The 27,198-nt window shown below is 55.9% G+C and overlaps 3 protein-coding genes across 3 annotated transcripts; 1 reads left to right on the top strand and 2 right to left on the bottom strand.

Annotated features, from left to right (window-relative positions):
• Positions 1-603: 603 nt before the first annotated feature.
• On the bottom strand, positions 604-2,767 carry INS49_006491 (uncharacterized protein; the record flags this gene model as incomplete). The annotated part of the gene is made up of 2 exons (XM_043167263.1): positions 604-1,793; positions 1,855-2,767. 2 exons carry the CDS (start codon positions 2,765-2,767, stop codon positions 604-606), a joined length of 2,103 nt encoding a protein of 700 aa, XP_043028407.1.
• A 5,418-nt stretch (positions 2,768-8,185) lies between these two features.
• On the top strand, positions 8,186-10,079 carry INS49_006492 (uncharacterized protein; the record flags this gene model as incomplete). The annotated part of the gene is made up of 4 exons (XM_043167264.1): positions 8,186-8,567; positions 8,646-9,574; positions 9,627-9,948; positions 10,006-10,079. 4 exons carry the CDS (start codon positions 8,186-8,188, stop codon positions 10,077-10,079), a joined length of 1,707 nt encoding a protein of 568 aa, XP_043028408.1.
• Positions 10,080-18,511: 8,432 nt separating this feature from the next.
• INS49_006493 (uncharacterized protein) lies at positions 18,512-19,561 on the bottom strand (the record flags this gene model as incomplete). The annotated part of the gene is made up of 1 exon (XM_043167265.1): positions 18,512-19,561. One exon carries the CDS (start codon positions 19,559-19,561, stop codon positions 18,512-18,514), a length of 1,050 nt encoding a protein of 349 aa, XP_043028409.1.
• Positions 19,562-27,198: the final 7,637 nt, after the last annotated feature.

The following is a 27,198-nucleotide window of genomic DNA, read 5'->3' on the forward strand; positions in this document are numbered from 1 at the left end:
TTGGGTTTCAGCCCTTCCACCGACGCCCTCTTCGGGCTCTCGCGAGGCCTCGATGTTGAACCGAATGCTACAGGACGTCAATTTGGTGGCATAGCGGCCGCACGATGTGCACGAGAATACACCACTATTTCATCATGTTTCATTTCCAAATTACTATTTGAGTTATGTATTTCACCTGCTTGGCGCGCTTCCACCCCCCTGCCCCTCCTTTTTAGTTGGCCCTGCGAAATTCCAGAACACCTTGCTCGCCGACATGCCATGATTCCAACTTCCCTCATCTATTGAGGCGCATTCTCATATCGTATGTATACAGAAGATGAATCCGCAACTCACCTGTCGTGAACCTCTCCGGTATCCAGTCACAGCACCAGGCTGGGGCTGAAGCGGGGTGGTAGCAACAGAGTGAGATGTAATCGTGAATCCATCAAGGCAGATATGTACAGTGAGTAGGTAGTACTATCATAGAAAAATATAGTGAAGCTCTTCAAAGGGCCTCTGGTATCTTCATATCAGCCGCGAGTCATATCCAAAAAGCAGTGATCAGCGATGATATTGCCATGGGCTCAAGGCTCGCATGAGAAGCCACGGCTTGCCATGTGTTCCTCATGGCTTCGTCTCTTTGAACTCTGCAGGGAGGTCTGGTACAGGGGCCGCAGCCGTATCTGGTCGCCTGGGCTCCTCGTCATCCATCATCATTGTGTATCTCTCCTCCGCCGGCATCGTAGGCACGGGCGGGATGTCTTCGTTGGCCCTCTGCTCGGCCCTACGGACCCGTCCCGTCTGTTGGTTCACCCAGCTGTTGACAGTTCTAAACCTTGGAGGCATGTCCTCGCTTGTCGTAGTGTAAACTGTATCGCGGTTGCTGTTTCCAGCCTCGCTGACATTGGCGACACTGTTCTTCCGGCTGACGCTGGGTGTTTGCTGGTAGCTGAGACGGGAAGCGCCTGGAACACCGGGCTGCCGCGTGGCGGCGGGAGCAGGAACGATGATGTCTTCGTCGCCAAAACCTGAGGACAAGGACGACAGCTCCGACGCGCGGTAAACTTGACGTCTGTTCGGGTCGTACGCGTCAGAGGGTTGTCGGGCGAGCTCAGACTGGTTGAAGAACGGATCTTGCATACGCGACCGATCCGTAGTGGTCGACGCAACCGTCTGCATCGTTCCCATTGCTTGTGTGGTTCCAACACTCTGCATTGTTCCGGTAGTCTGCAATGACCCATACTGGAGTGTGCCATTCGGGCTCATAGTGTTGGATCCATCTGCGGATGGGTTTCCCATGAATGGATTGAAGTTGCTGGCCGGGGAGAAACCTGGTTGAAGCTGCGGGGGCATATTTGCGAGGGGCTGCTGGCTCATTTGGGACTGAGGCGAGGCTGTCTGCATGTGCAATGGACTCGAAGCACTTCGGGGATTCTGCATGGAACCAGATGTCGCAGAGAATGGGTTGTTGTTGAAGTTGCTGGAAGGGGAGAAGTTGGTTTGCAGCTGAGGCAATACCAGTGGCCCTTGCTTTGCCATCGACTGCGTCTGCGACCTCGGGTCATACATGGAGTAGATCTCCGAGATTTGTCCCATTGAGTTGGTCTTCTCGTAATGTGGTGGTGCACTGCGCATATCATTTGGGCCGTCATCCATCTCTTGCCAAACTCGCTGCCCGCGACCAAAGTATGGGACCTTGGCGAGGAGCTGGTTCGGTGGCGGCTGATTGCCGTAGGAGCCATTATCCTTGGCCTTGGACTTTTTGACCATGCGCCATGCCATCCAGCAAATAAAGCAGACGATGATGAACCCACCTAGTTACATGTTAGCCAGGAAGAGGTCGTTTAGATGTCGCAATCCGGGCATCAAACTTACCAATCGATCCCGCTGAGATGAGTGCGTGCTCAGCAGTGGTGTCCAGTCCTCGCGGAGGCGGCCCCTGATCCCGATCACGGCCGCCGTCGTTGCCATATTTCACATCTTCGAGAGAGACGGTTGGTGTGGGCGTACTCTTCTCGAAGGCGAATGGTGTAGTCTGGGTGGAAGTCTCGGTGGACGTTGGCGAGGAGGTTGGAGACGATATTGTTTCCGGGTTTCCAACTCCTTTCCTGGGCTGGGAGCTGACCGAGATCGACGACACGAGCGAGAGCGGCTGAGTAGTCATCAGGGAGATCGACGAAGACGTTGTCCAGGGCGGAGGTTCGACTTGAGGGTTGTTGACGACAGGGGCGTTGGCGGACGGTTTTGGCGTGGCCACAATAGTGGAAGTCATTACAACAGTGGTCGGCGGCATAGTGATAACGGCTGGAGGTGGCGGCGGGAGAACTGGAAAGGTTGGAGTAGGCGGCGTCGCGGGCGTTGTGTGGGTTGCAGGAGCCATCAAAGACGTGGAGGTTGAGGGCGCCAGCTGCAGAGGAGGGAACGACTGTACGGTCGGCGAGGGAGAGTCCGGCGGAGGCAGTGCGAGTGTCGCCACAGGCTGTTTATTGTGATGCTCGTCGTCGTCGTCGTCGGAGTCCGAATCCTTGCCCTGCCTGTTCTTGGTGCCTTCACGAGCTTTCCCTGCCTCCTCCTCGTCACTGTCGTCCTCGTCCTCGACTTCGACCACATCCTGCCTGCGAAGATTCCGTCCACTGGTTACCACGGTGAGGTCACGTCGTGGATCTCTCTGCGGGGTGTCGATCCGCGCCAGTCGCTGCCGCAAGTATTTCCGCCGCAGACCTGCTCGGACTTCCTTGTCTTCCTGTCGTATATCCATTACGGGGGCCATTTCGTCCACTTTTAGCATCCTGACCGTCACCGCTGGCGATCCCCTATGCGGTTATGGCACAGCCCATGTGCTCAAGCGTGCTCAAGCGTGCCCAGGCGTGTTCAAGCGACCATGTCAACTTTTCCCAACGCCGGCGTCGTGATAGCAAGTCAGCAAGAAAATGAAGGGAATTCGTAGATTAGTCAATCGTCACGAGGACATGTAGGCGAGTGAAAGGGGAGGCGTCCGAGAAGCGCTGGGAAGGGTGTAAAGAAAGTGACAGAGGCCAGCCCTGGAGAAGAAAGGAAAGGTGGAGAGAGTGTGCAGGCTGGATAGAAGTGAGACTTCCAAGACAGAGAAGCTTGGTGACAGAAGGGTATCAGACTGGGGAAGGGAGGGATAGATTTACCCGCCGCGTGGGCGATGCAAGGGCAGCAGCGGGAGGGGGCTCGGGGATGGACGAATGAGCCGAAAGACCCAGGGATGGGCGGCCTGACTCGAGGGAGGGATTGTCCTGCAAGAGGGTTTGGGGCCTTACGCTTTGGGGGAGATCCCAAACGAGCCTCACGGATGGATCCTCAGGGGTTGTCGATGGCGGGCTTTGTGCATTGACCCGGGGCCAGTGCAAGACGAACCAAGAGAGGACCGACGAAGCGAATCTATCTGACGGGAGAGGCTGACGCCATTCCCACCCATCGGCGAGATCTCTCTCTGGGAGCAAGTGGGTAGCACCCACCACGATGGATCTGCCGCCAGCCCACGGCCAGGGCTGCCTTGGCTGAGCCTCTGGTTCAGCCGCTGTGGGCCAAACAGCTGGACGTCGAGGACAGAGAGGATACTTGTGCTGTGGATTGTACTACCTGGGCGGTGCACAGCACAGCACAGCACAGCACAGCACAGCACAGGCCAGGCAGGCTTGTTCGAGGGCGCGCCCACATGCCCGAGACGCAACGGATGGAGCGAAGCCGCTGCCGCGCCGCGCTGGACATCCAGATCGAGTTAGGCGTACCATTTGCGCAGAGTGGTCGCGCTGAGTCGAAAACCTCGGTTCGGTAGCAGACTTGTAGCAAGTTAGACATAGCAAGCAGCATGTAATAGGTGGCAAGGTCCGTCAAGGGGGCATGTGGCGGCAATGCGGCAGCAACTGACTGCGACTGCTGTTCTGGTCAGGCGAGGCCATAACACACAGCATAGCAGGCACAATATCACACAGCACGTGTCGAAGCTGAAGCTGGAGCTGATGCGCTGCGATGGGATGCTGCGATGCGATGGGACGCGATGCGATGCCATGCAATGGTCCCTGGAACGTCAGACGGACGACGCCCAAGCCTACACACTCACACACACCCACACACCCACATGGGCACATGGGCATAAACACGAGCAAACATGGCGCTCCTGTGACTGCGGGTGATGCTTCAGTCGTGGGCGCGCATACCGGACGGTAGCTACTAGGTAGGGGTGGGTGGGCAACGCACTGATAGCCGCCGGTGGTCGAGGTGGGAGGGCGCGGTGCTCCTCAAACACAGGGCAGCACAGCACGGGGGGCGGACGGACGTGAGGTGAAGTGAAGCGACGAGGATTGGAGTGGGGCAGGGCAGCGCAGGGCAGGGCCAGGCTGGCACAAGCAGGCGCAGGCAAGCGCGTTGCTTGCCGTGCCCAAATGGCGGGCGAGTTGAGGTGAGGTCGAGTTGCGGCTGCTGTTACGGAACGGAGTGGAGCGGGCAAGTGTCTCAGGGACGGGCAAGACAGGTTTCAGGACAGGGCGTCCCGGGAGGCGCCTAGCCGTCCTTGGCCTAGCGCTGTCAGAGGATCAATACGTATTGCACCAAGTTCTGCACCAGCTGGACTGACGTCTTCTCTGCTTCTATGCGCCTCTGCACGGTGTGCTCCTCTTCACGCCTCTTCGATTGTGTCTTCTTCGTCACTAGGTGCTGCTAGGTACCTACCACAGTAGGCAGGTAGTGTAGTCCCTCCAGCTCCCTTCTCCACCGTCACCCTTGCCTGGAACTTGCTCGACCACCCCCCTCGCCCCTATACCCCTTACATTGGTGAGGCCAAGACATTTTTCGGACGAAGTTCCACGGCCCATTCATCCGCTCTCGCGCAGGGCCGGATCCGGAAACTTTGTTGTAAGTCAACAGCGCGACGGTCAGCCTCACCTCCAGAGGTCCAGGCCTTCTCCTGACCAGCCCATCTCGCATGTGAGTCTCGCCAGCAGCCCAGCAAGCGAGCCAACGAGCCGAGGGTCTGCTTAGGCTGTGTCGCTGTCCAAGACCACACTCAGAAGCTATCCCCGAAATTGGGCGTGCTCGTCATCATCCCGACGAGCCAAGTCTACCCTGGGCCTGCGGCTTTCGGGTACGAGATGCTTAATTGCTTGTGTTTTGGCTTGTCATTTCACTCTTGAGGGTCACTGTACCATCGCCACGTCTTGGTTGTTTCAATGTCGTCCTGCCCGCTCTGCGCCTGAACATCCCGTTGACTGTTAGTTCATCAAACCTTGGCGGCCTTGTCAGCATCCCAGCGGCCGATTCAATATCTCGAGGCCAAGTCATAAAAGCTTCTGTGACCAGTCGCACGCCGCCGCTGTTTGGCCCGGCATATCGCACTCCCAAGGCTATATTATCACACTTTGTTCCACCGGCTATCGAGCCGCATGTCACCTGGTCTGGGCAAGCAGTGGGACACGGCGACGGCACTTTTTCCATCGCTTGCCGACACTACCCCCGTAACAATTGTCAATTCCTGGGCGCCGAGAAACGCTTGTTGATCCGAACCTTTATTACAGTTCTTGTCGTCCTTCAGTACCCGCCCGGTCCTTTCTTCCAAGCAAGCGGATATTTCTGATCAGCTTAGTCCATCGTCGAAACGACCGATTCCCTTCGGGGCCCGCTCTAGGGAAACCAATTTGATTAACACATCTTGGACCTTGGCGAGGCGGTCTTGGCCAGCTCTGTGGGTCCATGAGTCCTGGCCAGGATCCATGCTGACCGCGAGAGGGGGGAGCCACGGCAGACCATCAAGTGAAGATACCGGCTTGTGGCATTCATTCGGGTTATCTAGAGCACTCTCGACGGCAACCCCCAAAACACTTGGGGAGACGTCGCACGTGCCTATGCACAAGATCGTCGGTTAATCGTCGCGTAAAGAGTGAGATCCGCAGGCTCCTCGTATGCCCATCCGTGTCCTGCAGGTTCCAGAGAATATTCCGTGCCCAGACAAGGACAAGGGCAAACGTGCTCTTTTTCCCCGACCAAGAAGCTTCGTAGCATTCCCTGCACCCACCAGCGCCAGTGAGGTCTAAGCTTTGGCACTTCATGCTCTGGCGATCGGCCAGATGCAGCAGGTGCTGTCAAAAGGGAGGGTCCTCAGTGCAAGACTTTTGGGCGTGCGCATATGTGCCGGCTTGTTAATGCTGCCGTTATTCTGGAACCTTTCAACTCCAGGTCGGAATTGCCGGGCAGATGCCACCGTTCCTTATGCCTTGGTTCGCTTCTCGTGTCTCGTCTGATAGGCATGGACAGAGATTCCAGATGATCCATATTTCCAAGTTGCTATCGCTGACCTCTGACTGCCGGGCTGTACATTGCCAGCACCAAGGTCCTCTTCCTCAGTCTTCAGTACACGCACGTCTTACACTGGTCCTTGATCTATGTGATGCTCTACCAGAGAAGCAGGAGGCATCCCATAAGGCTTGTCTGCTATAGGCCGTCCTTCATACCCAAAAGGGGCTCTGCTCAGCCGCAGCGGAACAACTGGACTAGAAGAAATCGGCATAATGGTGGGCCCGGTGGATGTGGAGTCCTTCTGAGAGGCTTGCGTACTACTTTTTTCCCTTCTGCATCAACGTGCATCAGAGGTCTTCAATCTCGAACAGATCGTGGTCTAGACACCGGCGACTGCAATTGTGGGCCTGGAACAGGTTAAGGGAAGGGCCTGCATGTTAACATACACACGGCTTGAGTTGAGCAGAAACCCGGGCAACTGGTACAGGTTAGGAAAGCTATACGAACCGCTTTGGGATCCAGCATCCAGCCCGCTGGTCACACGCCAGTAATATTCTCATTAAGTAGCAGCTGATCCGCTTGGCTGAGATGTTCCATTACGTGTATAGATTCCGACTCGTGGTGCACACCCGTTCAGTGTTCATCCCAGTGTGTCCAAAGAGAGAGCAGACAATGCCTTACTGGAAGAGTATCATCAAAGCATGGGAAATGACATGATACCATGCTGAGGCTCTCATTTCTCATGTCCTTCAGTGAAATTGGCTCGCTGAGCATCACGCCACTCAAGCTCTTTGTCGAGAGCCGCGGACGCTCTCCCCGAAGCAGTTGCATCAGTCTCGCAGCCCCAATTACAGCCATTGGTATCCCTTCCCCTTACTGAAGCAAGATCAGAATCATACAGGGCGTACGCAGTCATGCCCAATATAGCAGAGTGGCTGATCTCTAAATTATCGCCAGAGACGCTATGTGCACCTGTCGACCTGACAGATCAGGTTCTTCTGATGCTTGGCATTCAGAGGCAGCCCCACAATTTGCCGATGAACGCCCGAACGCCTCCGGTCGCTGCATGCCGGAACTGTGGGTACGCAGTCGGAGCAGGTTACCGAGAAGACCCGGCGGAAAGCCGAGAAGAGGACTGCTGAATTAGGGTCAGAGGATCATATGGCGAATATCACACCCGCAAGCCAGGCCGATGGAGTCAGTGTCTGACACATGTTCGAGATGAGATCCGCTGCGGTGATGACAAGGAGAAGCCGAGAGTCCGTAAGCGCGTGCCTCGGGTGGGCCAGATACCAGAGCTCTGGGTCGCTGTCTCTGTGTGTGTCTCTCGCATGCGTCATTCTTGAGCCACAACCCACCAAAAGTACAGTAGGCCGACTGCGTCGAGGTCTCGCTAATCTTATCTCATGCTTATCTTACTGGTTCAAAGGTCAGACGGACAAATGCTCAATCCTCTCTGCGTTCGATGGTCTCGTGGGACAAAGGGCCAACACCGCGCAGCCCTCGGTCGGAAAATGACTCGCTCGGGTGGACTGTGAGGATTCCGGGCGAATGGCTGTTTAGAAGCGCACGTGCTTGACAGGCCTGTTTTCCTTGCTGATGCCCGTGGGAACTGGGGCTTGCTGTACATGGTGTATGTAGCAGTGTCAAGAGTTTGAAAAAATCGATGGACTAGATAGATAAATGATGGGTGACTGACGGCCGCAGCCAGGTCAGAAAGCTAGGCACAGCTCCATCTTATCGGATAAGCTGGGAGAAAAAACGCGCTTTCAGCCCTCAGCAGGAGTCAACCTCCGCCCCCACCACTTCCCATTCCTTTGCTTTTCATCCGCTCAGCAGCCACCTAGATTCCTAGATTCCCAGACCAATTCCCTATAGTTCGTCTAGAACAGCATTCCTAGAACCCTAAAGCCCGGCAATTGCCTCGCTCTCTCCTAGATTCGAAGCCATGGCTTCCTCTTCGCGAGCTCTGGCGCTGAACAAGCTCGCGACCCGACAATTCGGCGTCGCCCGCATGCAGCAGCACGCTGTCGCATCGCGCATCCTCGCTTCCTCGGCTCGTTCCCTGGCCACCACACCCTCCAGCCGGCCTCTTGCTGCTGGCAGCATACGGCCCATCGCTCGTCAGTTCCAAAGGCAGTACTCTGAGTCGTCTGCTCCTCCGCCCAAGAAGCCTGGAAAGATTAGGAGGACCTTCAAGTGGACATGGCGCCTGTTCTACCTCTCCGTTCTCGGCACCCTGGCCTATGTCAGCTACGAGGTCTGGGATATCAGGCACCCCGAGCCTCAGGTCACTCCTGACCCCTCCAAGAAGACGCTCGTGATCCTGGGTAAGCTCCATCCTGCCATGGCTCCGTCAATGGCCCGCGCCGTGCATCGCTAATCCTGTCGCTCCCGCGCTTGTTCAGGCACCGGCTGGGGATCTGTTGCTCTCCTCAAGAAGCTCGACACCGAGAACTACAACGTCGTCGTCATTTCACCCCGAAACTACTTCCTCTTCACACCGCTGCTCCCCTCATGTACCACGGGTACTATCGAGCACCGCTCCATCATGGAGCCGGTGCGCACGATCCTCCAATCCAAGAAGGCCAGTGTTAAATACTACGAAGCCGAGGCCCACTCGATCGACCCCGAGCGCAAGGTTGTCAAGATCAAGGATGATTCTGAGGTCAAGGGCGCTGTCACCGAGACCGAGGTCCCCTACGACATGCTGGTGGTTGGTGTCGGTGCTGAGAACGCCACCTTCGGAATCCCCGGTGTTCGTGAGAACTCGTGCTTCCTCAAGGAGATTGGGGACGCCCAACAGATCCGCAAGAAGATCATGGACTGCGTCGAGACGGCTGCGTTCAAGGACCAGACCCCGGAGGAGATCAACAGGCTCCTTCACATGGTTGTTGTGGGCGGAGGTCCAACCGGTGTCGAGTTCGCTGGCGAGCTGCAGGACTTTTTCGAGGAGGACATCAAGCGTCTCATTCCGGACATCAGCGACCGTTTCAAGGTGACCCTGATCGAGGCCCTGCCCAACGTCCTGCCCTCGTTCTCCAAGCAGCTGATCGAGTACACCGAGAGCACCTTCGCGGAGGAAAAGATCGACATCAGGACTAAGACCATGGTCAAGAACGTCACCGACACGTACGTTGAGGCCGAGGCAGTGGGCCCTGATGGCAAGAAGCAGCTCATCCGGTTCCCCTACGGTCTACTGGTCTGGGCCACGGGCAACGCCGTCCGCCCCATCGTCAAGAACCTGATGACAAGCATCACCGCTCAGAAGGATTCCCGCCGTGGTCTTGCCGTCAACGAGTACCTCGTCGTTCAGGGAGCCCGTGACATCTGGGCCGTCGGACTGTGCTGTCGCCGGATACGCGCCCACCGCCCAGGTCGCCTCACAGGAGGGCGCCTTCCTGGCTAAGCTGTTTAACAACATGGCTAGGACGGAGGAGCTGGAGAGCAACATCCGCGAGCTCTCGTCGTCGCTGAACCTCAAGCCGGGCAACTCGGCCGACTCGTCGAAGCAGATCGAGGAGTACGAGAGGCAGCTCCGCCGCATCAAGGACATCAAGCCCTTCCACTACTCACACCAGGGCAGCTTGGCCTACATTGGCAGTGAGAAGGCGGTCGCGGATGTTGCTTGGTTTAATGGCAATGTTGCCTCTGGTGGTACCTGGACGTACTTGTTCTGGAGGAGCGCGTATCTCTCGATGTGCTTCAGCAGTAAGTGCCCGACCCCCGATCGGTGATCATGATCATCTACTGACTTGAATGATTCAGCTCGAAACCGTCTCCTAGTCATAAACGACTGGGCAAAGTCCAAGGTCTTTGGACGTGATGTGTCCCGAGAGTAATGACATTTGGGGGAAGAGACCCCCATTAAGTTCGGGCTTCAGTTGTCCCGGCGTGTGATGCAGTGTAATACATGTGCTTGATATCCCAAAGTCTGGTGGCTTTTTTCGATCAGGCGTCAGGCGGGCTTATAGACTTTGTGTTACTGGGGGTTGCGACGGGCAAAAACGCATAGACTTGGGTAATCATTTTGGGGGAGGGACTGCGGGCTTGATTTCTTGAGCCTTGACTTGTTGTACATCTTAGTTATGTGACGAATTCATTTTGTTCAATGACTTTTTCGCCGGAGGGCGAGGTATTCCGTCTCCTCAACTCCTCGACTCCGGCCTAGCTCGGTCGTGATATTTTCAGTTGGATGTTTCAACCTCGACATGAGCTTCCTTCCTTCGTTCGGATATAGATATTGAGCTGAATTGTAGTCAAGGTCGGTCGATCCGACTTGCAACATCATCGAAAGCCTCGTTGTCGAGCTCTATCAAAGCAGAATCAATCTCAATGATACCCACCAACCCTGGTACCACTCCATGCTAACACTCTCAAGTTCCATTTGGGCAACCCTTCTCACCTCTATCCATTAATGTCTCCTCTTTTGCATTCATTCCTCGTTCCTGCCTCACTCGACCCCGGTCCCCGTCTTCCTCCCCCCGATCACCGTCAAAGCACCTGCGTACATCTCTGAACGAGCGGTCCTCACTTCTGTCAGTCTTTCAGGGCCCGAAGTTCGAGAAGCGCAAATTATTTGTGCCTAAAGCCTTTGGACAGAAGTCTCCAGTCTTCGGTTGTGTGTCGGGAGCCATTGTGGCTTGGTCGTGGAATCTAGAAGGTCTGATCCAAGGACCGGTCACCGGGAGGAGACTTGACACCCAGAACTTCAGAACCCCGATTTTACGGTGAGACTCAGCGCACAATATGTCTACTCGTCTAAGTGGCTTGGTATCAACTTTTCGTCTTGCCCCTTTAGAGAATGACAACCCCATTGGGGCATCAACTAAACGCCACTTTCGAGTGACAGAGACGGCCTCAGAGAGGAGACAAATCAATGGGGGCTTCAAGATGCTACAGTAGAGACGAGAGGAGAAAGTCTTTGTGACATTGGTTTCTTGGACAGGGCAACCTGTGTATTTTCAAGCCCGTGTAGCTAGAGTCTTGGTCCTTGGAGAAGAAAGGAAGCGCGGGGCATTGAATTATCACGACTAGCTACAAGAATCACAGATGATCAAGGTTATGATGCAAGCAACAAAAGATGGTCAACCAGCCGCTCCAGGGTTTTCTCGATCAGAAAGCTTGCTCTTCTGTCTTCCAGATAATACCTCTCTATTCTCTTTAGCTCGAGAACACGAGTCACCTTGCAAATAGAAGAGGTATTAATTAGTCCCTGGTGGAACATGGTTCATCAATTTTCCAGGCGCGATTGACTGTTGACATCGACTCTTCGGTCCAACACTTTTACGCTCTATGATAGATGACAATCCACTCATTGAACATGCAGTTGAATTCCAAACGCAGCACTAGATTCCACCTAAGCTTTCCTCACAGCAAAAATTGATATGTCCCTGGACCACACAACAACGCAGATACAGTTTGCTCTGCGTTATGACGCAGATACAAAGACTCACTTGAGCACTTCGATGCGGATACTGAATATCTCTACCACTCCCTTTGAGAAGACCACGCGAACATTCCACGTGGTCTCAAGCTAGCATGTGAGTCGGAGCAGGCCTGGCGAGAGGCTGATCGATCTACAAAGTATGACAATCCCAACCTGCACCTGCTCAAGTGCGGCTTGGCCAGCCACCTCCTCGAGTCTTGCGGCGAGAAATTCTATCTAAAGAGCTAGTTTATAGAAACACAAGGAAGCCGGCGCTACCAAAAGTACCCCCGAGCTGTGACACGCATCGAGATGCAAGCAGCCGCACGACGAAATCAAGTGTCTCAGTTCCCCCTTTCTCCATTGGCCGCGGCAGACGTAACGTAAAAGTCCTCAAACTGGCTTGTGGGAAATTGTCGGCCCCCTGGAGCCAGCCACCCCCCGAATCACACGAGTGTATGTCTGGGCATTTCTTTTTTGTTCGACGCAGTCTTCGGTTACACTGCGCGAACAGCCACTTCGTTTTTCCGGGACTCGTGCGGCCCATCGATGACGAGCCTGGGCTTTTGTAGCGCCTGCCCCATTCGGAGTCTTTTGCATGGTGGCACGACAGCCTTGGCTAGGATGTTTAGAGATCAAGCACGCACCGGCTGCTGTGCTTTGTCAAGTGCTATTTATTACGGAGCCACTGACTAAACTGTTTGCGACTTGTGTGACAGTCAAACAAATCGGACCGAGGCTACTTAATCCACGATCATGTGAAGTTGATTTCATGTGTAACAAGTGTGCAATGTTCTGAATAGTATCTTGTGGGAAGGGGTTGAAGCAAAGTGGGAACTTTCCTTTGGTTTGGCGAACTTCATGTCAGGTGTTTCTCGTCGAGCAACATGTGTTGAAATAACATTATTCTCTGTGCTTGGGGTACTGCTGGATTTTAAGACCATTGCTACGAGCGTTGCACCTGTCTTGTTGCTAGACAACATATACAACGAAGTGATAGGCTTAGATATTTTCTGCCAGAGTCGGCACTTTTGGTTCCATGTTGCTGTTTGGAAGAAGCTACCTTTGAGTAAAACGACCTATACATGAGCCCAGTCGCTTTGCATAATCACTCGTAATTCGATTCAGGGCAAGCCATCTGTCAGTTCAGCCATGAATAGTGCGAGTACACCCACAGAAGAAGAGCAGTGAAGTCCACTTTAGAAACCGCAATTCTTGAAAATCATTCCCCAGGGCTGGTAGTCAGCCCTCGTCATTGCGACTTCAGCTGTCAGTTCTGTCCAACTCGCCCCAAGATTTTCGAGGATCCAGTGGCATAAGCCAGCTATGACACGGTGCTTTTCTCTCTCTCGCGTTATGAAACGCCCAACCTTCACTGAGGCACCAAAAAATCACAACTCTCTGAGTAATATTGAGGCTTTGGGAACTCACCGCCCGATAAGACCTGGCAACAACTTCCTGGAGACAGCGTATAATCATGACTACCTAGATGTGTACATGCCTGTGGCACATCTGGGCACAATACGCAGGCGCAATGAATCCAGGTTATCCTTACGACCCTAGTATCCAACATTGCAAAATGTACCATCTTCTCCAAGCCGTCGTGACTTGGTAATTAGTACCTCCCCATTGGCCCCAACAGTGAGCTTAAGATCTGACCACTACTTGGGCCACCACCAAAAAGCCAGGGCTGATATGCGGCTGCATGAACAGGTCGCTCACAGCGTCCCAGGCAGAACCCCTGCCCGCGTTCGTGATCTTGCTCACTGCCCAGACAACGAGGAACCAGGCAACTCTGGGAAACGGTCGTACCGTTGGCCCCCCTCCCCCCCTATCTCCCGCTTGCCGGCGCCGAGCTTAGTTGGGTGCCGCATGGCCGCAGGTTCCAACGGCCATCCAGGGTAGCGTCATCGGCGGAACTGACAGAGGGTCTTACAATGGGACACCCGCGCCGCAAAGTCGCCGGCATGTGAAGGGGGTTGCCGCCCCCCTCGCGCAACGGCGTAGTCCGGGCCAGTGGCCCAGGGAGGGCCTCAGGCAGTGCCGACAGGAGGGCGGGTTGTTCACATGTGGTCCAGAGGTACCGGTACCGAGCAAGTGGCCATGGGCCCGAGCCAGGTTATGTTGGTAGGTACCTAGCGATGGAAGGCGAGCTGAGATGCGCCTAGGCGGCGCTGCAACACCAGACGGTGGAAGGGCACTGGTCTGCGGGCACCCCGCGAACCGACGAAGGTGTCGAACGGGGTGGGTTGAGCTAGGCCTCACCCGCCTCGATGAGACGGGCGCCTGTCGATCACTTATTCAAAAAACAGGTCGTCCGCCGAGCCGGATGGTAATCGTAAGCCGGCGCGTACACATAGCTCGGAGCGTATGCCTTGCCAGAGAAGGCTGTCAGCACTACCAGCCGTGTGTCTCCGCGCCATAATGCAAGTCAGACAGCACAATGCACCCGCCCTCTTCACTGGGAGGGAAGGGGGTGAGTGCAGTCCGACGCAGCCGAGGGTTCCATCGCCTCAACCCCCAGCGACGGCATACTCTGGGTCGCTGAGCCGCTGCGGTGCGATACCAGCCTGCGCAGGGTCACCTGCAGGCCGACCCACGCCCGGTAACGTGTGCTCGGCGCACCCTCGACGGCCAGCAGCATCCCCTCGAGTGACCTGCGTCTCCCATCTCGCCGCCTCGAGAGATCACAGATCAGAGAGATGAGAGACCTGCACGGCCCTCGGTCAACGGGCGCTGCTCTGCTTCTGCTCAGCCGCAGCCCTGCCCCCTGGCCTGCAGCTGCAGAGGCGTCATGACAAGATGGTTGCGGCGCTACTGCACCGCGAACTCCGAGTGTCACCTTGGGCGAGGCAACGCGGGCTGTTGGCGTTTGGGTGCGCGTGCGTACCACGCAGCCAGCGAGGAACGCCCACTGTCGTGTTCCCTTGGGTGCGGAATAAGGAACGGGAGTTCCTTGAAAATAGAAGACCAGGTAGTCTGGTCCGCGTTCTCACACAGTAAGCAGACGCTTGACGGCTCGCTCTGGTCTTGGTCGATGGACCTGACCTCATGATATCGCTGGGGGAGCGCGGGAATAAGGCGGGCACATGGGAGATCTAGTCGAGGTCACAGGACATCCCGTCCGCGGCCACCAGCAGTCAGGCCTGATAAGTGATTGGGCCGCAAACCTTGCCCAAGCCTTCCCGCGCCCCAAGGAAAGCCAAAGGGCTCCTTCTCTTCTTGTGCTCCCGGGCGTTTCCCTCTTGCGCTTGCCTCCCCCACGGGCGTCGTAGTCATTGCAACGGTCGCATCCGCGACTCGTCCTCTCGCCTTAGGCCCAACCTTGTCGCCCTGCCTCGACTGCTGGCTCTCGTCCGCCCATCGGCCCCGTAGAAGTAGACTCGACCAAGAACCAAGGTCGGGGAACAACCTCGGGGTACCACCGCTGAGGCACAGCACAGCACAGCACAGCACAGCACAGCACAGCACAGCACAGCACAGCTCAGGCTCACCAGAAGTTAAAAAGAATTGTCGAGCCGCAGGCAGGAGACAGGGGGGACGGTGTCGTGGTTGTAGCCGAGTGAACAGGGCCCGAGGACAGCCAGGAGGTCACCACAGAGTCCAGACAGGGAAGGGAGCCCTAGGGCCAGCTCTCCCCTGTCCCGTGGTCACGCCTTGCCTGTCACCCTGTGCAGCCCGTGGACGAACCCCGGATTGATCGACGCGGCGTGCCGAGGACAGGACTCTTCTCTCAGTCTTTTGCTTATGACCACCCGGCATCCCGACTGGTCGAATCGCGAGCTGACGGCCCCATGTTCTCCTGGGCTCTGCGATCTTGCCCCCGTGGGCCTACAGACAATGACCTCGCTGCTGCCTTGTTAACATGGACTTGCTTCCCGCAGTGGTACGGACAAAAGGTGTGTGTGTGTGTGGATGCACCCGCCCGGAGGAGCGGCCAAGAGGAGGGTTGCACAGGGAAGGAAGGAAGCGCGGGAGCGCGGGGATGAGCGCTTTCCCCCCATCGTAGGGACCCCGTCACGCCCGTATACCGTACCATGCCAGTCCCTGTCTTTCTCTTGTCTTCCCCCATCATGTGGGTGGCATTCCTGACGCCCGTGGGCGGTTGCCCCTCCAAGGCTCGTCAGACAAGAAGACAAGACAGCCAGGGATGGAAATCCGCCCCGCGAAGGGACATGCCCGTCGATTGCCATCCCGCCCTCCTTTTGACTTGACTCTCACTGAAGCTCGAGCTACTGCACGGCATAAGCAAAAATTGCCAATAAGTAACCCCGGGGGAAAAAAAACAACAGTGCCATTCATCCCTGGGGATGGGCATCACGACATGACGGCCGAGGAGTTGCAGACATCACAGGGCGTCATCTCCGAGCCAAAATAACAGGTAGACTAGATTGAGTAAAAGACGAGGTGACTCGTTGTCCCAGGTGTGGTTTCCATCCGACCCCAGAGCTTGGACGCCTTTTCTCCCCCGGGCGCTGTCCCACCCCGTCCGCGTCGGGCATGGAGATGGGATCTCCAGATGCGCACATTATCTCTTGTACGTAGGCATCAGGACCCAAGCTGCAGTCAAGGTAACATTATATTCGCTGGCCCAAGTCATGCCACCTCTTGGCCGCGGCCACTGCATTGCTGCGTTACTGCCTGTGCGGGCCCAGTGTCCGTCCGCTAGTCACATCAGCGATTCATCAGACCAATGCTCTCGAAATGTCGACAGCAATAGTCTGAGTGGTAAAATTACACCTGCTGGCACAAAGTAGCTGGTACATTTGGGATATTCATCTGATTCCCATGGCATTGCACGGGATGTGTACTGCACCTGGTGGCCCTCAACAGTCCTGACCCTGACAGCATATCACCTTGCACTGAACGGAGCACGATTATGAAAGTGTTGGGGCCCCCTTTTTTTTTTTTTCTTTTTTTTTCTTTTTTTTTTTGACTTTTGCTCGATTGTTAAAATTAACTACTAGACAAGGACAAAGGAGCAATGAGGTCAACCAAGTAAATGGCGCCTCCAGGTTTCCCGCCTCCAGGACGGTGTACCTCCAATCCATCACAACCAGCATTTCATGCTCCACGGAGGCGAACAAGATGGGCCGCAGGGGAAAACCTGTTCCCCATGATCAGCCGCATCGCCTCACGTCAGCTCTTGCTCCCCTGAACCCTCCACCGTCCCCACAAGTCTAGTACCGAGGAGGACTTAACACTCAGCCCGCATAGAGACTTGGGGGGGCTGGGACGGCTCAGGGTAACATGTAGTGAAATGAGCTACCATTTTCCTTCATTTTTTCCAGTGCTTCGCCTTTCCAACCCAGACTCGGCCCAGAAACTGGGACTTTTCGCCCGCGTGATGTCGTCGACTGGCGCTTCGCTTGCGCAAAACGCCGCACCCTTGAAGCGGATCTGATCTCCATGTTCTCCTCCTGAGCTAGCAGGATTGAGAGAGGGTTTCATCCTTCACTCCAAGGGGGTCCACGATAGTCAACGTTGGCGGCGAGAATGCTCTTCAGCCCATTGCCCGCGTGAGAATGAGTCGTACTCAGCAGTGGCGCCGAGGTAGAGGACTTGACTTCGCTCGCGTTCCTGCGCAGCACAGTTCCATCGATTGCTCGGTGCCCAGCTCTTGTTCGTGCTTTATTGGCCTCCCCATACGGTCTCAAATCCCTCTCTGCCAAACCCCCTTCCCTTTCAGAAAGGTTGAGGGGGAAAGCAGATACCTGGTCTCTCTCCCGTCGACGACATCCAGTGTCAATTGTGCTTCCGACTCTGCAATATTCCGGATATTGTTGTTCGTCTTCGGCTCGACGTCGTCTTTTCCTCTTCAGCCTTGGAGTGCCACAAGTCCCCACGGAGTCCAGTCCAGTGATCAAGTTGTCGGCATCGAATAATCCGCCACCAAGACAGGCTGTGTCGTTCGTGCCGTTTCGTTTCGAATGAAGTCATGAGCCCCAAGCCTCAAGCCGGGCGCAGGTCATCGTTCGTGAAATGGTCGTTCCAAGCTCGTTAGGTGGTGATCTTATCCGTCATCCAAGGTCGTGAAATCGTACATGAGAAAAAGAGAAAAGAAAAAGCCAGGTCCAAAGGATTGTGTTGAAGTGATGAACGCACACCACATCGCGTATGGGGGTATCATCTAAAAGAGCCTTTTATGCCGCCGAGAAAATCCAAATAGAGAAGAGGAGTTAGGAATCCAGAGTTTCTGTCCCGGTCCTTTCTTGCCGGGCTGTAGTGCATTGCTGCATGTTCCTCTTATTGTCAGACGCAAAGGAGAGAGACAGAAAAGGAAAAAAAAAGGAAAAGAGGACAACCAAACCAAAGAAAACAAAAGCAAAGGCCACCCTATATTGCGACAGTTCCTGCCTCGCCCGAAAATGCAATCCAAATTTCCACCCCGGACCCAGTCGCAATGAGGAGATGATATGGAGTGAGTGTGTGACCGAGCTTGCGGTTGCCTTGGTTTGGTGGTTGGTATCCTGAAATCCGCAAAACTCCGAACAAGAAAATAAAAATCAAACGCTCGCTCGCTGTACAGAGGAAACCCAAGAACCCGTATGCCTGTGGAGAGTTGACAATGTTGTTGTGTACCCGAACCTGCTCCTTAGTATGCAAAACGCCGTTGTGCCTTTGACATGTGATGAACTCAGTGAGGTGTCTCTCTAGCTCTGCCCAGATGCCAGTCTTTTTTGGGGGTTGTTTTCTTCGGTGACGACAAAGGGAGCAAAGGGTGACGTGTCCCATAGGAGGTTGACCCAGAGGCCACCTCGGAAAGAGACGTCCTAGGAGAGACGGCGGCTAGGAAGACGTAGCCTCTGGGTAAGGGTGGTTGTCTCCTTTGGTGGTTGATGGTTGTCACATGGTTGTCGTGTACTCCTGATAGCGGTTGTGGTCCCACCCAAAGCCGCCGTACCCGACGCTTACACCGCACTGTTGCGTGAGCATGCTAGGCAGGGGTAGTTGCGGAATGGATGGGATAGGCGTCGTCGCGACTGGTGAGCTGTAGAAGAACCCGGCCGAAGAGTAAGGCTGGCTGTAAGACGGTGTCTGGGGGGAAAGCGAGGCCTCGCTCATGCCCATGTTCGCCCAGATCGCGGGCATACCCGACTCTGCAGAGGTTGTCACAACGCTTGGGCTGGAAGGCAGAATCCTCCAAGCATCGACTGGGGCAGGAGCGCTTGAAGGCGTTGTGGGCTGGGACCAAAAGCCTGCGCTGGCTGGTGAGCTCGGGAGCAGAGGGGGTTGGCGTATCACGTCCACAATTCTGGGTGGCGGGGGCAACAACGGCTTCATGAGTCCCATGAGCTGAGTCTTCACTTCCTCGCTCTTCCCGTTGAGTAGCTCGCCGGCTCCCTCCTCTTCGAGTCCCTCGAGTGCTGAGACATGCGTGCGATACACGAACTTGTTGATGGCCTGAACAAAGTCTTCGTGTAGCTTCTTGCATTGCTGGTCCTTCTCCGACCACTCGTGGGTGGCGGCCTTGGCGTTGACACAGTGTATCTCCTTGTGATACTCTATGAGCGACTCAATAGTGTCAGGCGTGAGCTTGTACCCGACCTCGTTCCTCAGGACCATATCCACGTGGACAACATAAGCCTCCACATGGAGGAGCTGGTAGTTGAACAGAGCCTCAACAAGAGGGTTTGCGTCCTTCCTCAACTCAGACTCCGGGGCTTTGGGCAGCATCAGAGAGGTCAGGGTCCATATGGCGTTCGAATTGGACAGGGTTTCAGTCAGGCATCTTTGGTGTTGCATGACGCTGTTGAGGGGACGTTTTACCCGGTTGATCCTCTTTAATGTTGCTGTCAGCCACTGCTCTGGACGTCCCGAACCGAGGACGACATTGACGGAGGAGGCCCTGGGGGCAAATGCCGCCGCAGACGCTGGCAGTAGTTGTGGAGGCATCGTGTATGGAGTATCTCTTTCGGTGGGGGGTGGGGGGTAAAAAAAAAAGAAAATAGCCTGAGTGTGAGAGCAGGAGGGCCAGGCGCCTAGGGAATCCGAGGAGGGCGGTGGAGTTCTTTAGGAACCTGGACGTGAGACGGCAAAGGAATAATAAGAAAGAAGGATGACGGAGGCGGGTGGTCCCAAGGGCCAGGAACAATTAGCTTGCACGCCTGCAACCGCAAATGAGAAGAAGAGAATGGTAGACGAGGTACTCGTGAAAAAAAAGGAAGGAGGGTGAGCAGGCTCGTAAAGGATGGTGAGAGGGTGGTGGGGTGTTATACTGCGCCCACTGCCTGACGGAAGCCCGACTTACGGGCCAGTGTACATAACTATCGTAGTGCCAGATGCAGCAAAGTGGAGTTGGGAAGCATCATGGCAGGGCACGGGGTGACGCTACCGCAGTACGTCGCCATCGCTCGGCACGCAGGCTCGCCTTGCCCGCGTATCCCTCTGATTCTTGTTTCGATTCCCATCTGGCTCACTCGGAACGATCCTTGGCCAGTTCTGAGAAGTACTACGTGCAAGGTACGATGCTCGCCGCAAACAAGCAGCAGACATCACCAGGGTACCTGGGCAGCGGAGCTGTGGGCAGAGGCAGGGGTTTGGCCCGCCCATTGAGTGCCAGCAGAGGACCAGGGATCTGGGCAGTGACCTCGGAACTCGTCTGCTTCGTACGTTCATCCGCCCGCAAAAATCCAGTTTCTCCTCTCGTCTTCCGCTTTCAGTTTTCGCAGGTACGAGACTGGGCCACGCGCCACTTGGCCGAGCGAAGCCGACAGGTACCGCGTCAAGGTACAGTACAAGGTGGGCTGTGTTCAACCCTGCATATAGTGAAAGTCCAAAAGGTCCGAGGAGTCTAGGCAGGTGGCAGGACGCCAGAGGCATGGCCTGCAACGGCAGCTGAAAGCTGCAGCAGCTGCATCGGTGCAGCGCCACCGGGGGAAGGGGGGGGGGGGCCTTGTACTGTACGTACTGGGACGCCCGCCACCACCCTCAACAGCCGGGGAGCAGACCTCTGGAAGGGTGGGCCACCCGATCTCGTCTAGGGCACCCATGCCTGCGGCCTCCCCTGCTCTTGGCCGAATGCCGGCCTCAGCGTCGACGGGGAATATGCACCCTGGTACACCAAGGTGACGGAACAGCAGAGATTTTGGAGAGGGCACGGGCAGAGAACTAAGCGCCGTTTGCTCAACCCTGCAACCCAGCAGCACTCCCGGTCCGATTCTGCTCCCCATCTTCGACGTCAGGGAAGTTGAGTCACATTGCCAACTGCTTTGAGTCCAAGTGCCATGGCAGAATGGTCCATCATCGCATGGCACGTTACCACGCATTATGTAGCTGCTTTGCGGTGTCACTCTCGAACCGGAACGTCCATCGAGCTGTTGCACCTTGCTTTGACGGCTGAGAAGAAGTTCGCTCCCGTGGGCCTCGCAATATCGCTGTGCCCCCAGGCCACATTGTAAGAGCCATTCCTACCAGGATGTGCGTAGCATGCACCGAACTATCTGGAAGGGCAGCCTGCAGTCCCTCGTAGCCTGGTCCTGTGACCGGCCTACAGACCTGGTGGTCGCGAAGCTTTGATCAAGCCAGGGCCACCGTAAACCGCTCCCCTGCGGGCGTTCAAGGCGATCCGGGAGCAGCACTACGCCAATACCAACTGCTCCGTTGCGCCGGTCTGGAAGTAATCAAAGCAAGCTCGAGGCGACAAGCCCCTTGAGCCGCCTGGAAACTGCGCTTAGCTTAGGCAAGTCACTGTGGGCTGTCGTCCGTTCCATGCGAACCTGACTGCACCTCACGCCGGGGCACAGCGTTTGCTCAACCGGGCCCGCTATCGTGAGATGGAGTCTGATGTTCATCATACCGGGGAGATTACACTGCTTCACCCATCGCCAGGGATCGCTGCCAACCGCACAACATAGTCAGACCAGAGACAGCCATGGGCATTCGACATGGAAGGACGTCGTCATGGCTGCCATCTGCCGAGACCACTCCGTCCATGACCCTGCAAAAACCGGGTCAGAAGTACATTTCTCTTTGCCCTTGAAACAGAGACAAGTCCGTCATAATGGCTGCCAGCCATACCGGCGACGGCGTAGCGCTTCACGGATGCTGGCGAGATCGCACCCGGATCAGCGAATGAGCCCGGCAGAGGCTCTCCTGAACAGGGCACCGGTCCCGAAACCTGTCCCGAATAGTGCTTCTGCATGACTTGGGCCCTCAGCCTTTGCCCCTGAAGATCTCCAAGGCGCCGTCTGGGGTAAGATATCAGACAGGCGAGCCTAGCATCGTGAGTAGCCAGGGCTGGCACGATGGCGAGCAGGTCGCTTCGCTGGGTTACCCGTGTCTCACAGGTTCTCCGGAAGAGTGCCCTCAGAGGAACCCGGAATGAGACTCGTACGAATTTGGAAACCGAGACCCTTCGAGAAAGTCAAAGAGTAGCCGTCTCGAGAATCAATGAGGGCCTGTAGATGGCTCGGTGCGATGTCGAGACCCATGCTAGCGTGGTCAATGGGCTGAGGTGTGGAAGGCTGAGAGGCGGCCTCTGAGATATCATTGGCCTGATGGCTTCAGCCAGAAATGGTCAGTATTATTTGGCTCACAAACGTTTCAGAATTCTGATTGGCCGGAAAATGGGAAAATAAGCCGTGAAATGGGAAATGGAATGCCCACGAAGGGGTACCCGCACCGTTGCGCAGGAGAAAGGAGTACTGCTACAGGAAGGAGGTGATAACAAGATGACCGACCAGGTACGGTGATGAGCTGAGACGGTCCGTCGAGCTTAAGGTTGCCCATTTTGTGGCGCCAACTGACGATTTGATCGCACGGCCTGGAGCGCCCAGACAGTGAAGGACCATGTACGTGTGGCCGTTGACAGCTCAGCTGGCTTCCGCATTGGGACGGACTCCGAGCCGCTCCAGGCGGAGGCGGCGGGTTCAGACACTGTCTGGAGATGTCGTCTGGCAATCTCGGTTGACTCGAGGTACCTGGCCAATCCGGCGGGAAGGTGGGAGGTGCGGCAGGGCTGGATGAAGCAAAGTGGTCTACACTGTGGGCCTGGCTCGAGTGACGCAGCCGACTTGCCGAAACGGGCGGCATGCATTAAAGTGCTTGGTACGATTGAAGAGAAGATGCCAGACAGGCGGATGGCTGTGGCAGAGGCCGCGTTAAAGGAAGCGCCGTGCGGCACAGCACTGGCGCGCTAGGTATCGGCCATCTCCACGGGTGTGCCTGCACCAGCAAGTCTGATTATCATGCTGACAAGGCGCATGGGCTGGCGATTCTGGAGACCGGTACTGCACGCTGCACGCTGCACACTACCAAGAGCGGACGGAGGTTCGCCTGGGCTTGGCCGAGACCGAGTTAAGTACCGAGCGGCCTTGAGGTTTCCTTTTGCGGAACAAGAAGTGCGCGTCGCACAATTGGTCCCTAGGACTGCAGAGACTGCAGAGAGCAGAGGGCATAGCGAGCAGCGCAGCGCACCGCAGCAGACTGGTTGCCCATTCCCAGTGCCTTCGCCCCCGAGTCACGAGCGTGGCATCTGCAAGTGCATGCATGCTGTTTCAAGGAACAACGAAGTTTTCGGAGAGGACGGGAATATGATCAGCGACCGGCGACTGTTGACCATCAGTACTCAGCCACAGCTGGGAAACAACTCAGAGCACCCTCCTCGGTAGGCAAAGGGGGCAAATGGAGGCTCGAAAAAGACGGGATGACAGAGTGCAGGAAAGGATGGGAGGACAGCCGAGAGTGACAGACAGGCCACAGCAGGGAAGGCAAGATCTGGAATGTCTGGATGGGGGGCCAAAATTAGAATTGGCGAAGCCGAAGTCTAGTGACAGAAGGGGAAGGCGTAGAATCAAGCTATGGCACAGCACCACACCTGCGCAGTGCATGCATCCCGGCGAGGTGGCCAGGTACCTGGGTACATCGAGACATCCAGACCAGGTACCCAAGCCCTGCTGCAGCCAACGCCCTCCCTCCCTCCTCCTCCACCTCGTGCTTGCTGGGTACTGGCTCTCCTTGCCAGTAGTCTGCTGTGCGCAGTGCCTGTGCTTCATCAACCGCCCAAGCCGCCGCCCTTCCGCCGTTTGCCGCAACCCAAGAACCATGACCATGGGTGGATGGGCACAACGATTTCTGACAGCTCCATGTGTGCTCCGTGCTCCGTGGACCGTAGGCCACCCCGTCTGCAGTCCCGCTTCCTGCAGCCAACGTTGCTCCCCCGGCGATGGGGCCTTCGTTCATGCACTGCACTTGTCATGAATTCACATTGAGGCAGCCGGCCCCGAAGCCCGCCAGTGGAAGTGGAACGGCAACCCGCGTCTGTTGCGCTCACCATGGGCCCCATACCTAGGTAGCCATCGGTGCCTGAAAATCGGCGATTCCCTGCCAGCTGTCCTCCAGCGGACCAGAGGACCCAATGTGGTGGCAATTGTCTACCAGGGAAGTAATTCAACATTGCGCAACTACCGCGCATACTCGCTACCCTCACAATTAATGCATCGACGCCAGTCCAAGGAACCAGGGGAATGGTACACTCAACAATCCAAGAGCCCCAGGTTGCGTGGCAGCATAGACTACGTACTTTGTTGGTCGGCAAGAGATTCCCACCGCAACCCACCATCACACGTCTGTTGTCAGATCCACTGCAGGGGGGGCTTTATGTGTTTCGTTTCGACATCTTGCAAGCTACTTCCTGGCTGCACACACTCTCATGAGTTGTGTTTCCCTCTCTACACAGTTGGCCGGGCCTCTGGTAAAACACCCGCGGCCAGTACTGTCGTCATGATAAGGCCTCTGCTCAAACGGACCGGATGACCCGGCTACGCGTCCCCAACACGCCCCAGACCTCCTCCCCATCCGTGTCTGCAAGAATTTCCCGAAGCGTCAAAGGCTGCACAGACCATTCCAACTAACCAACTCTCTTGACCAGCCCAGCCCTCTGGGTCTGTTCGCTGCCCTAGCCCGCGGGTGGCTTCGCCAGACACCTGCCAGTCAACCAGGCTCTTGGAGACACCAACTCCAGAAAACCTGACCTGCAGTCTAGCTAGAGGCCCTTCAGGCAAAGTGTGCTATAATGCTACTACGTCAATGGGTTATAGCATAGCAGATCGGCCCATGAAGCTGGGTTTGGGATCCGGCATATGGGGCTTCGTATCAGCATCCCTACTCGTCACCGAGAGGCAACTTCTCCCAGAGCCACAACGGCGTCCATCACCTTTGGCTCCTGTGAGCCGCGTCAAGATCGGCTCAGGGGTTGAAAATACCTGCGGGGGCGCTTCGGCGGCTCTAAAATGTGGGGTGGGCGGGCAGGGGCAGAACCTGTGGTCCGGCTAGTGTGGCGCAGCGTCGACGGCGCTGTCCTGGACCAGACTTATCCTGCTGGCTCCGTCTACCTTAACAGCACCGCCTGTTGGTCTGATGCATGCAAAGCGTCCAAGTTCTGCAGCCGTGGTTCGTTGTCAAGGAGAGATCCCCAGACACGTCGGTTGTTGATTCGTCCTGTCTGGCGCATTTTGCCCGGCTGTGATCCTTGAGGAGCTGAAAAAGCCGCGGGCTTGCATGAAGCCAGCGTGGATCACCCGCGCCTCTACCTCTACATAGTAACGTCGTTCCGTACGTTTCCCAGGGGCAACCCTCTCTCGGAATGCTGCCCCAAGCACGCCACGAAACATTTCGACTTTTGCATGACAACTCCTCGGTCAAAGAAGCTTTTCTCCACTCGAACTGCCCTGCCTGCCTGCATGGTGCACATCATCACCAGGTCTCGGATGAGGCGAAAAGTCGACGTGTCTCCGGAGACCTTCCAAATTACACATCACTCGAAGATCATGACCCCGGAGGAACTTGCTGACTTTGTGCTTAATCCGCGCGTGCGTTTCATAACTGCTGGCCTTTCTCCGACTCAGGCTAAGTGTTTTGCCCATTTGTCAACGTCGCGGCTGGTGGGCTGAGCATTTCCATTTCACATAGACGCCCGACGACCTCCGAGCCGAGCTAGCTATAGGCCCACCGACTTGCGGTACATACCCTAAGCCAACTGTGGTTGCAGATGCCTCACTTCTTGCCTCATGTGATATCAGATAGCTTGATACGGAACCCACTTCCCCTTTCTTCCCAATTCACAGCTTGTTCAAGCTTTGCTTGAGGCAGGCGGACCTCGTTGATGAGCAGCCGTTTCTCCCATCCTCCTAATTAATAAGAAATCAGAGATTCGTACCTGCAAAAAGGGGGGGGTACACCGGTACATCACCAGCACTCAACTAGGTGAAAACTCACATACCCAACACCCACGCCCAATTCACACACGGAACGCCCAATTTACATACCTATTAACACATCTAATTAGCACTAGGTATATAAATTAGCTATGTGAATCAGGTGTGTAAATTATGTGTGTAGGTGTTGGGTGTGGGTGTGTGAATTAGGCCTGGGTGATGCACTCTAAAGATGTACCGGTGTACCCTCTGTTTTTACAGGTGCGAATCTCCGTGTTCATTAATAAAGGCCACAGCAACAGAGTTGGGCCCGAAGCTGAGGGCCTGAAGCACTCAATCCTATTAGTTGGTGGCATCTAAAGTGCGGGCGACTTCGGTCATTGTGCTTCCATTTGTGAGTGAATCCTGAATATCCGTTCAACCGCCGTCTGGTGGTAATAGAAGGGGTTGGTTGAAACAATGTAGAGCTATTTTCATCCTCAGGTGTGCCCCAAACATCGGCCGTCCCAAGCATTAGCACAGGCACCTTGCCTCTCAACGGAACAAGCAAGAGATAAAGCTGACGGCTTCCTATAATGCCCTACAACGGACGACGCTACACCTAGGCATGAATTAGAACGTTACTCCTCAGGTCGCAATCTGTCTTAACGAGGGACCTGGGACTCTTGACGGCTCCCAAGCTACGCGCTTCCTATCCCGGTATGAAACGTTTGGAATCCCTGCGGGCTGTGTAAAGCGCAGTAGACGCTCAGAAGCCGCCCGGCCACGCGTTCGGTGTCTCGAGACGAACATAGAACGAGTCAAGAAATCAGATGGAATACGCATTGGCGGTGATTACTGTGCACGCTTCAAGGGCCAGACCAGTCCAGCCGAGGCCGCATAGCCCGCGTGAGCGAGCTCGCAGGCAGGCAGGCAGCTGCTGCCATGAGCAGCTAGCGAGAACGGGCGCCTACAAACGTCTGTGCAAACATCTGTGCAAACAGAGAAGGGTGGCATTACGATAGTTACCAGTTGGGGCGATCTCAAGGCGATCCCAACCGTCGACAAACCAAAGAAACAATCAGATAGACAGGCAGCCAGCGAGCCAGCCAAGCAGGTTGTCTGAAGTTTGAGGTCGAGATTGCCGTCCGGGGTAAGCTGAGATGGGGAGTGGGGTGGGGGCGGGATCTGTCCGCTGTCAAAACGCTAGCCCTCCAACCGAAATGAGGAGGGCGCAACAGAGCAGCCGCAACAGCCCTTTCCAGACAGCATCACCGACGTCAGGGCAAGCCCGAGGCTGAGAGAGGAACCTTCCATCCATCGACCTTCTTGTCCCTGGTCCCTGATCCCTGGTCCCCGAGATCGTCATCCTCAGCCTTGTCGCCGTCAATCTGTCCA

This window comes from Diaporthe citri (assembly GCF_014595645.1).
Source record: "Diaporthe citri strain NFHF-8-4 chromosome Unknown scaffold_2, whole genome shotgun sequence".
Taxonomy (NCBI): Eukaryota; Fungi; Ascomycota; class Sordariomycetes; order Diaporthales; family Diaporthaceae; genus Diaporthe; species Diaporthe citri.